Source organism: Nanorana parkeri, unplaced genomic scaffold (genome assembly GCF_000935625.1).
Source record: "Nanorana parkeri isolate BGI_ZX_2015 unplaced genomic scaffold, ASM93562v1 scaffold608, whole genome shotgun sequence".
Taxonomy (NCBI): Eukaryota; Metazoa; Chordata; class Amphibia; order Anura; family Dicroglossidae; genus Nanorana; species Nanorana parkeri.
The window spans coordinates 866,463-878,539 of record NW_017306876.1 but is presented as its reverse complement, the minus strand read 5'-3'; the positions used below and the strand labels follow the sequence as shown (position 1 = coordinate 878,539).

The window sequence follows — 12,077 nt, the reverse complement described above, 5'->3', positions numbered from 1 at the left end:
GCTCCCACAGCTTTGCTATCTTGCTGTGTGATTGCCTAATTTAGATAGAAGCTAGTTAACCTACCGGCAAGTCTTTAGAGTGTGGGAGGAAATGGAGTTCCCGGAGAAAATCCATGCAAGCAAAGGGAAAACATGGATACTCCATGCAGATTGTGTCCTGGCCAGGTTTTGAATAGAAGAACCCAGTGCTGCTGGAGTATTAATCACTAAGAGGGTTACTCACGAAGGATCCAGCCGTAGCTTTGGCTGATCCATCGGCTCACTTCACCCGCCGGAACCCTTCGGTTCAGTCAAACAGTAGGGCTCATCTGAGTGCCCTTTTATTAAAGGGCATGTGACCTGGTATGGCAGAAGTTATGTGGTCCTCAATGGAATGGATAAAGAAAGTAAGATTTTTTTATTTTTTTTGTACTTGCCGTAAAATATTTTTCATGTGGTCCTTTGAGGAACACGGAAAATAATATAAATATAGGCTAAGTCAAGTTAACATTTCATTGGATCTCAGTCTTAAGGATGAGCAGATGCCACACACTTGTTGGTGAATTTTATTCAAAACATACATATTTTTATATTGTGTTCATTAGCTTTATTTTAAATTGATGTAAATTATATTGTTTGTCCATTATTTATCTATCCATTTTACATTGTTTTCTTTACCACATCTCTCCTATCTCTATAGGTCATATGTTAGGATCTGTGGACTGTCTTCCACTAAAAGTGAAGCATCTTGCTCAGTCATTGCATCATATCACAGCTGAGCTTAATGATGTTTTGACATCACTCGATCCGTTCATGTCTGATCCTAGCTCAGTGATGCATTCAGAGAACAAGCATTCTTCAGCTCCAGGCATCCCTATATCTACTTATGTATCAATGTCCAAAATGGACCATCGGATGGGCGTCCACTCATCTTCTCCATGGGCCTGGAAATCTTTTGTCCCACCCAGTATGTCAGCCTCCTCCTCTGCCACTCAGTCAGTCAATGCTCTTATGATGGAGAAGTGGCACAAGTATTTTCCAGGTGAGTCAATACATTTTATGTTATAATGCGTGTACTTTCTTTTGTTACCAGTATTTTTATGTGTTTTAAGAAATTAAAAAGGTACTAAGAAATAAAAATACAAAATTCATAAACCACCCCCACACATCTAAACAGGTATACTAACTGGTTTGTTCAGTTACACAAAAAAAAAACTATGATATAGTCTAATTTTTCTTGGCTCTGTTGTCTTTGTGTATTTTTAGAAAGTACTAGTTTGTATATTGGAAGTAGTCAAAGCAGTTTATTAACACACAGTTTCCATGTCTTAACTCAATCAAAGTAGTATTTCACGCTTTTTTCAATAATGAATCCAAATCAAACAAATATGCAGTGCCCAGCAAAGTATTTCTTTGCATTATTGCCCAAGCACTTACAGTGATCATGTTTCTGAACAGATGGCTCCAACACTCTCAGCTCGGCTTCCCTGAACTTCCTGTCCAGTACAAGATCACAAGGGGCAGAGCATTCTCCAGCAGCCGTCTATCTACTAGCTTGGAAAAGCAAGGAAGGAGGAGGGGGAAGTGGGGAAGCAGGGGAGTTTCTTGGCCTGCTGTGCCTGTGTGTTTGGAGGAAACACACACAGCTTATTAGCACACAAGGTTGGCTTCATAAGATTCTTCAAGGGAAAGCATCCTAAGGGCCCATTCCCACCATGTCTGGATCATCTCCAGACCAGACCGGATTGTTTCCAGACCCAAAATGCATCTGAATGTATCACTATGCTATTTCTGGCCTCTGTTCATACCAGGGCAGTGCATTCCAGACCAGACCAGAAAAATACTGCTTGTCTTATTTTGTCTGGTCTGGAATGCACTGGAAAAATGCATCAAAACCGCATACAAACGCACTGGAACGCACCAGTAAGACATTTTAAGCTAAACAAAATATTTCCAAATGCGTAAAAACGCAATGCACTCCATTCCAGATCTGGTCCGGAAAATGGTGTGAATCTGCCCTTAAACAGGAAATCAGGGCCAATGCTCAGGGACCAGTTGATTTTTTCTGGAAGCTTAAACTTTTAAACATCAAGGGACAGCATCCATTGTAAGTGATTTAATCAGCATTTGAAATAGCTTAAAAACGATTTGACGTTAATGTAACTTTAATATTGCATTTTTAAACCTCAAAGAAGGTCTTTGCATTTTTTATTTATCAAAGTTCCAGTATACATTCCATGCAGAATAGAAAGTATATTGTTCTATAACTGTCCCTAGCTTGCGTGCTATAGTTTTCTTGCATGGTTTTGCCAGTTATCCAGAGTTTGTCATGTTTATTTTTATTAATGTTAGAATTTTCTGAGAGGATATTGAATATGACAATGAATGAAATCTAATTCTCTGTATGGTCAGTATGAAAGTTTGGCTTGGGATGGGCATTTTTCAAGTTCATATTTTAGCAAACAGAGATATATTGACTCCCTCATGATAGTATTCAGTACACATTAGTGTCCAGTTTTCAAGCCAACTTAAAACACATATCCTGAAAACTAGGGATGCAACGATACCGGTATTTTGTTACCAAGTACGACTACCGATCATTTTTTTTCGGTACTCGCCGATACCAATTACCGAGTACCGGAAGTCCCATTCAGGAAGCCAGGTGGCGTGTAATGACTCGCCACCCGGCTTCCCAAATAAAAAGAAAGCCGTCCCATGTCACCCCCCGGGCTTCTCCAGCGAGGAGCAGCCTTCCTCTGGTACCCAGCCGGAGCCGTCTTGCTGGCCAATCGTGGACGCCGGGCGGCGTGTAATGACGCGGCGCCCTGCTTTCTGATTTGCCCGGGAGGCCGGATCCATGCTCCCTCATCATGGGATGACGAGGGAGCATGAAGCCGGCTTCCTGGCCAATCAGAACCATGCAGCGCGTCATTACACCCTGCCCGGCTTCCTGATTGGCGGGGAAGTCGGCTCCATGCTCTCTCATCACAAGTGACAAGAGAGCATGGTGCCTCTTCCCGGCCAATCAGGAAACCGGGCAGTGTGCAATGACGTGCTGCCTGGCTTCCTGATACATGAAGTATCGGGCTAGGCATTGGAGCATTTGGGCAAGTACGAGTACTCGCCCAAATACTCGGTATCGGTGCATCCCTACTAAAAACTGATATACGGTAAGTTATTTGCATAACAAAGAAATAGTCTTTCCCTAAAATTTGGTAAACTATAAATTATATAAATTCATCATTTTGAGAAAGGAAACTTTTTTGAAGCAACTTGTTTTTTTTTTTCCAATTTGTTGACGACTATATAATATTGTAAACTGGATTAACTGACATATGATGTTTCTTTACCTGTTGTACCCGACATTCAAATCTGTTTTCTACAGGAATAGCTGTAGCTGTAGTGCAAAGAGCCATCATGTTCATTTGTCCATAACAACCAGACTTTAGTGCTCAGACATTCAGTATAGTCAAATCTGGGTGAAAGGTGAATTATAACAACTACAATGCAGCAATGAACTTTGTGCTTTTCCTTACCTACAGTATATGTCCTGGTCTTAAGTGCACTGACTGGATCATTATCATCTGCCCACATCATTATATCTAAAAAAAAGCTGCAACTCTAGCATCTGTTTCTTGCCCTTAATTTGACAAAGAATTATAAAGCCAGTTTCAAAGTTACTAGTTTATCATTTAATGAATCACTTTTGTTCCTCTTGTATACTGACTGTTATCTGTATAAGAAAGCAAGTTTCCACTTTTCTAAGGCAAGTGCTTTGCAAACAATACAAGGAACGGATACACATAATTTCACAGTAATACCAGTTTTATGGTACAATTTTTTTTTTTTTATTGTGTCATAGATGACAATACAATCCAGAATCCCGCTACATTCCTTGCCAGGTATCCCTGTCAGTGTGGGTGCTCGAAGTGACTGCCAATGGTGCCGCTCATAACAGAACTTGATAGAGATGTCATCAGCACAACGGAGTGAAGTGAAGCAAACATCTATTTATTGACACATCATGTCATAACAAATTACATATTTCTAGATGACAATGCCTCACATTCATTCTGTAGTACATCTCTATCCTTTCTGAAGGTACGAGAGAGGCAGCCACTGTGCATTGCGCCTCTATAGTATATCTGTAGCCTATTACACTGATGGGCAAATTGGTACCATAGAAAAATTCAGTAATAAAATGATTACCTGTATTTCAGTTTTCTGGGGGTTATCCTTTCTTCAATACAGTGACATTGCAACAAAAGTTCTCTCTTTCTGGCATTTCTGTAATTTTTATCATTTTTCAGGGTGTTCTCCTTTCACCGTTGACCAGTCTCGGCATTCAGAAAATAAATTTGGATATGTTTCTGCAGGGTGAGCACATGTTCTGTAGTTTCCACACATACATTATATCATTCTAAAAATGGCTGTTGACATTTGCAGTGAATTATAACAAACAAAGAACTTTCATGATGTCGATTCACTTGAAATATTACTTTCTAACTTTACCGCAGCATTGTACAATTGCACTGGCTTGTAGGTGCAGGTGTTGCTATCACCTAGCCTGGCTTTATCTGTCATTGCCTCAGGCCCCCTTTGGACTTTCACAATGTGTGATCAACCCATTCATTTTCTTTGAGCTGCTGCACATGCAACAAATGTGGCAAGGAAGCTCATGCAGCATTTTCAGCTGCGAGCTTCCCGCGTTTTCTGACCACACATTTGTGCGTGTTAACGCAACTTAAAAGTGTGAACTATCTCAGTTTTGCTGTGTCAGTAAAGCTACTTTGAAAAGCTAAACTTCTATCTATGAGGAGAATATGCTTGTCCCATGCTACAAAGCAGTGCATGTGCATTTATTCACTATGCCGGAGCATTGTGGCATTTGGGGCATGCCAAAGTAAGTTAGTATTTGCATAGGATTTTTTAAGTCTGTTGGACAAGAAATGTGTAATTAAAGCTATGCAGATGCACTGGTGCATTTAGGAAAACAATGACACTACATTCTGATTTTATTTAACCAGTATGGGTTTGATTTAAGATATTGATGTTGCTTAAGATCTTACAAAGGCCCAGGAAATGTTATACAGGCAGTCCCCGAGTTACAAACATCCGACTTACATACGACCACTACTTACAAACGGAGACTTATTACTGTAGAGCAGGGGGTCCCAGGCTGCAGCCAAAGTGTACCGCACAGCATTTCAGTAGTTGTAATGCTACCATGCTCGTGCCGACGAGGAGTGCCTGCCTTTTTGGGTCTAGTTTATAGTACTGTATGCATATTATAGGAAGTTGGCTCTTGTTAGATGTGCAAATGAGGGGTGTCTGCCTCTTCTTCTGGGTAACTGTGAGGTTTTTACGGCTGTCTGTATCCTCATTAGAAAGATTTAATCTCACTTCCTGTCCTTGAGACAACAGGAAGTGAGAGGAAATCTACCCTTAGGAAGGGAAATTCACTCCTGTAAGAGTTATCATGGAAAACGGGTGTCTCCACTGAAGCTTTATCACCAATCCTTGTTTCCACGACAAGCCAAAATTTTCAAAATCCACAGGGACAGAAAATGAGGTGAAATCTGAACAGGGGCACACACAGCAAAACAAACTTTTCAAAGGGTTAACCCTTCCCTATGCTATCCAAAATGAAAAAAAAATTTGGGGCTGGAGTTGCACTTAAAAAAATGTACCTGTTCCAACTTACATCAAAAAATTCAACTTAAGAACAAACCTACAGAACCTATCTTGTACGTAACTCGGGGACTGCCTGTACTTTGTTTAGTGTCCAAATGTACAGTTTTATGTGTTTTGCTTAATTATTTTTAACCCACCTCTCTCACAGGGAACAGCTTCGAGAGATGCAGAGTGCATCATTCCATTCCAAGTACACAGACAAACACAACATTCAGGCAATGATTGACAGCAACAAGAAATGGTTACAAAACTTCAAGCATGACCCTAAAGTGTATCCTTTTTTTGTTTAAATTACCTGCAGCTCTTTTTTTTTTTAAGTATTTGCAGCAATGTTGGCCGGATTCTGAATACATTAGATAAAGGCTAAATCCTATTTGTAAATGCTGCTCATAGACAGAAGAAAACAACTACCAGAGGATTGTTCTTTACAAAAGTGTGGCATAAACCTGCATGTTTTATATAAGCCATAACAATTCCCCACCATTTCCCTGTGGCTCTGTCAGGGGCGTACCGAGGCGGGGTGACACCCGGAGCGTTAACCGAGTGTCACCCGCCGAGACGCCACTGCGCATGCGCGTGACATCATCACGCTTGTGCGAGATGACGTCATCGCGCACGCGCGGCAGTATTCGGATCCCTGCCGGCGGCCATCTTGGTGATGGACGCCGGCAGAGAGAGGAGGGGACAGTCACCCGGCGGGATAAGGCATGCCGCCGGGTGTTCTCCTCTCTCCTGATACTGTTGGGCGTTCGGTCCATGACCGAGCGCCCGACTTTTCAGAGGGGGGTGACACCAAAATGACTGAGTCTCATTTTGGTGTCACCCGGGTGCGGGCCGCACCCCCCGCACCTCCCTTGTGACGCCACTGGCTTTGTACTGCAGAGTGGGCAACACTTAAACATTTCCCCCAGATGCTGGATATTTGTAACAAGTAACCGTATAATCTTGGAAAAGACACCCTACAAGATTTAGTTGCAATATTAGTTCATTGTTTAGTTTCCAGGAACCCATTGAACCCAGCATGTCGATCCACCAAGCCTCTTTTGTTAATTAAGTTTTATCCCTATTGCCACAACATCTTGGCTGTTTTAAGTGGCAGATGCCATAAAATATGCTTGTTGAGGACATGTGATGGTGTCTGAAATGTTTGTATGGGGTCGGAAGGTTTATAAGGACTCCACATCTATGCTCACTAGGAGACCGCTCACTAAAGTAATAGTATATGTAAAATACCAATGCTGGTACTACTATGCTTGCCAATAATAATGTAAAATACAAACGAAATCTCAAGAAAATATATTTTAATTTGGCACTAGCAGTGGCTGTTGTTGGGAACTATGAGAAATGATTAATTTTGAAAGTTGATTAGTATTTATTTATTTATATTAAATGGATTCTATATAAAGTTGTGTGAGTCATATTATAATATAAAAGCGTCTTTGTAAATATTTAAACCCAGCTTTGTCCTATACTTTGGCATATACCTATTTCTAATGAATAGTTTCCAATTATCTATCTGCTGTCTTTTCCTTAACGGAATTAATAGGCCACTAGACTCACCCAGATCTCCAGCAGGAGCAGGACTTGTACAGCTGGGTCTAGATGAAAATAATCAAATCAGAGTATTCCAGTACTAACAAAGAACAGGTATCAGACATCTATTGTCTGACTCGCTTTACCAGAAGAATCAACCAATAAGAGATTGCGCACTAATGTCAACACAAGCCATCCGATTAATTAGGAGGTACCAAACCGGAGCCAGTAGATTTGGATTTGCAAGCTTTGGTCATTACCGTATGCCAAAAATACTGAAAATACAAGAAGGAACTGCTATATTCAGCAAACCCTAACTGACATGGTAATCTGTCACTAAGCAACCTACTCTGCTTTGTGTTTAAGGCTGCTGCATAACAAAACGCACCGCATGCAGTAAGTGCAAGTAGCAGGCAAAGGGTTGTATAGTAATATTCCGCGCTATTGAACCCTAATAATAAGAGGAATAGAAATTGTGAAAGAAAAGCGCTGTGCACTTGTAAAGGGTTAATGTTCTGTATATAAAAACATTCTGTTATTACTACCATGCTAAAATCAGTTGCAGGTACTACTTCCTATGACGAATATGCTAAAGCTAATAATGATGATCAATGTTTTAAACATAATAGTCAATGAGAACACACAAGATCATTACACGGCTTCAGCAGTTGGCCTGACCTCAGCATTGCGACCAGTTGCTGAAACCCTGTAATGGTCTCATGTATTGTGTTCTTATTATCATTAGCATAGCGAATTTAGTTGTAGGAAGTAGTTATTGGACCTGGTTCTAGCACAGTGGTAATAATAATGTGTTTTTTTTTAAGTTTTGAAGGGGTGGCCAACTTATTTTCACTGCAGCTTTCCAATACTTGTTGCCACAACTTTTATTTAATGCTGTGTGAAAAATTATTGAAAGATTTTGAGTTCTACTAAGGTTGCTTGGTAGCGATTTATTATCATTGACAGATGACTTTGGTTAATTAATATGATAATGTTTTACACCGCGATACATTGTCAATAACCATTATTTTCAGAAAGCTGCTTGTTAAGATCCTGTGTTGTGTGGAAATAATGTTTTTGTACCATTAATAGTAGAGATTAGGACATACTGTTGGAAAGATGAACTGTTTTATCTAAGGTGCACATTCTTCTGTTAGTTCCTGGCTGGAATCTGATTATTAGAGGTGAGGTAGGCAGTTCTTCTTTTAGGCCCTGCAATACATCAGGCCCATTATTTTATGTTATCCACAATAAATGTTCAGAAGGATTTTTAAACTCAGCAGGTATTAAATTGATAGTAGTGCCCCTACTGGTAAATGTGGTTGATATCTCTGCTCGGAAAATAGAAATGTTACACTGTGATAATAAGACATATGCAAATATAGTATTTCTAAGCTTTACATGTAACTGCTGTAAAGGTTTATGCAAATTGCTGTAGATATGTAATTTTCTACACATTGTGTACATTTATATATATTATATTGTTTTTCTTTTGACATATAAAATGGAGACAATGTTAGCATGTGCACTTTATTCAAATATAAAAAAATTATCTGAGTTATCAGGTAAAACACTCTCTTAAGGGTCCAATACTCGGCTGTTTTCTTTGTACTGGTTTTTTTTTTTTCTGTCTTTGCTTTGCTCTAGTTGATGACAAATGAGTGTAAGCAGTTGAGATAAGTTTACCTATGAAAGTACAAATGAGCATTTAGTAAGGTCCTGCATGCAGTGTTGTTGCACTTGTGGTGCTTTGGTTGTCCATTCAGTGTTCACCGAACACACTGGGGGGAATTAACAAATAGTGGCGCAGACATAGGTCTTGCTCCACAACTCTGAACTGAAAATTGAGCACATCCTGCCGCTAATTAGCAATGGGGGCACAATCCCCTTTTGTTAATTAGGAGCGATCTGCTGAGCACAAGAGAATAGCTGTTAACCCTGCATTTGCCAAGATTGATGGCGCTTTCCCTGCCTATATAAAGACTTTGCTCATGTAGTGTGTTCTTTGCATGCGCAGAGAGAGGCACGTGAGCCATTTGCCAGGTTACCAGCAGACCGTTTACATCCTGTGAATTAGACATGGAACTTGCACCAGTTTCTATTTCACACTGTAATAGAATCTGATGTGGGTGGCGTAGGTAGACCGGAAACAGATCTATAACCTTTGCTAACTCGTGCCAGTTCATCATAATGGCATAGGAAGCTTTTTTTTTTTAATTCCCCCCCCCTCATTAATCTTTTTTTAAGGCTAACCTCAGGTATGTGATGGCGGCAGAAGATTCGACCACTCAAAGATTTTACAAAAGATCCATAAACATTTATCCACTAAATATTTAAGCTCCATGTGTATTGGAAATGTTTTTTCATGTTAATAACTTATATTCTTTTTTTGCTGCAATAAAGTAATGCCTTTTTATATATACATGTGTTGGTATGTTTTGGATAACACAGTGACAAATTGCCCGTGTGTTTTAAAAATGTTTATGAATACATTTTATTTAACTTTTGTTGCAATTGCAACAGAGAGTGAAAAAGTCCAAAATGACATCTATCTATCTATCTATCTATCTATCTATCTATCTATCTATCTATCTATCTATCTATCTATCTATCTCCTTTGCAACTTGTATCAGTCGCTTATGAAGGCCAAATATCCAGGGCATATAGCGCTCCTATATTGTCACCTTGTCACATACTGTACCAATATAGGCTACAAACAGCCTTGCAGATGCACATTACACAGGTGCGGTCCACGGTTGTGACCTTCAGGAACCTGTCCTAAGAAATTCAAAGCTGCCATCGCTGGAGTGCATGCATGTAGATAGAAAGTGGCTCCTGAGTGGTTGCAGGAGATCAGTAGCCCTGAGAGATAAAGAATAAAAAAGGATGAAAGAAAAAAAAATTGTATATACACAGTGCATTAAAAAATTAAATGTTATATAGTTAGTGCAAGGGTCAGCAAACGAGGGCACACATACCACGGTGGGCCCACCGAAGATCAGTAATCACAGCTACAAAATGATTTGATGTTTCTGAGTAAAACATAATTGTAGTAAAGTTTGTCAAATATTATCTAGTCTGTAGTGTTGTGAGTTTACGAAACAAATTCTTATGTTTTTAAAAGGTGGCCTTTGCATTAATCTCTGCATTTGGATTCACGTATATGTGCAAACAGATTTTTTGTCACACCGGAAGAGTGTTAAATCAATCTCAAAGCTGATCAGATATTTAGAAGTGTGTGTGCAGTTGAAATGAAAGTTACGTTTATACCCCACTTAAAGGAGAATTATGAGGCGAGTGATTTTCACTCAACCTCATAATCTGAGCCGACCTGTGACAATGAAACCATCACAGGTCGGCTCAGTAGATTGGGAAGTGAGCGAACACATATCGTCACTCGCTCACTTTTAGATCTATCCCTGCAGAGAGCCGTGACTGTCACTCACGTGGCTGTAGCTTGCGGTATACTGAGCTTTGGGTCACGGGAGAACGCTAGTTTGTGTTCTCTCGTGACCCTTAGGAGAACTATGGGGAAAAGCCCTGACCCTATAGTTCTCCTTTAACACACTAAAGGCAGACATAGCACTACTAAGCCACGAAGGATAGGGACAGAAATCACACTAAAACACAAGTCCAGTTTACTGTTTAGTACACATTAAGGGTAAATATGAACATGCTTTGTGCATGCAGCAGTTAATATAATTAATGAGTGTAACTTGCCCTTAGCAGTACTACAGGTGCAAAAAATCAAAATAAAGCTACTTGACTACAATATGGTATTGTTCACTAGCACACCTGTAGTCTCATGCTTGTAGATTGACACCTAACGTGGGAAAGGTTTCCGTCCCCCAAGTTAGGGTTTTCATGTATTATGAAAAGATATTAAAAGTACCCATTTACTATTAGCGGTCTGACCTACTGTTTTCTAGTGGTACACATTTTTCCCCAGGGTAACTTGTAGGACTAAAGTGGCATTTGATAAAAACGCCTTTTACATGCATGCCTAAATCCATGTTCCTTTTGGAAGTCAGCTCTTTCAGTGAAAATATTTGAGGAGCAGCATTTGATCGCTCATGACTTTACGCTTCAGTTTTAATGACCAGCCCTTTTCCTTATTCTTCCCCATTCTGTGATGCAGTTCCTAGTGACGCTTCATCTGTCGTCAGAAGGATTTTGTCCTTAGGACAGCAGGTGGGAATCTAGTCTGATAATCCTATTAGTAGATTTGAGCTTGTGTTGCTGACAGAGGCTGCAGTTGGCATTTTATATATCCTGTTTGTTTGTCATCATGTTGGCATCTCTTATGACTGCTCTGTTCTTTGTGGTACGCGTGTTTGGAAGGGTGAGTAACTTATTATTTACCCTATTGTATTTCTATGAGCTAGAGCAAGTAAAAATTATAAACAGCCTTCTAACAGTAACAACATATATTGGGGGAGGTCAGAAAATGTTCAAAGACACAAAAAGGGAGTTTATCTTATTAACAAAATTACAATGAGTCATTTTGGGCTGTCAATTATCAGTATGTGCCAGCTATCAAAAAGATATATCAACTAGCGAAATAGCTGTTTCCTGAATCGCAGGCGCAGCATTCAATGAATTGCAACAAGATTTAATGTGTCAAGCGGAGCAGTCAAAAAAATTATGGCAGTATATTTTATATGTTCTAGTAATTCAGTATAAACAAAAAGTGTTTATTTCTTATGTGGTATGTACAGTTCTTAGGGGGAAGGGAATTAAGAGCTAGTCATAGAGAGTGATGGGATCTGATGTTTGAAGGTGGGAATATAAGTTGATTTTCAGGAAAAATGGGAGCTGATAAGAGTAAAGAAAGCTGATGGGGGGGGGGGGGGGGTTTTGGGGGGGGGGGG

At 39.9% G+C, this 12,077-nt stretch overlaps 1 protein-coding gene across 1 annotated transcript in view; it reads left to right on the top strand.

The window, feature by feature from the left end:
• Positions 1–7,519, top strand: part of CEP164 (centrosomal protein 164) — a 77,660-nt gene extending 70,141 nt beyond the window's left edge. The window contains exons 32-35 of the mRNA XM_018562864.1: positions 680–1,021; positions 4,290–4,356; positions 5,822–5,944; positions 7,220–7,519. Of these exons, the coding sequence (XP_018418366.1) occupies positions 680–1,021; positions 4,290–4,356; positions 5,822–5,944; positions 7,220–7,310 (623 nt within the window). The 3' untranslated portion in view covers positions 7,311–7,519. The remainder of the gene's footprint in view (positions 1–679; positions 1,022–4,289; positions 4,357–5,821; positions 5,945–7,219) is intronic.
• The last annotated feature ends 4,558 nt before the right edge of the window (positions 7,520–12,077 follow it).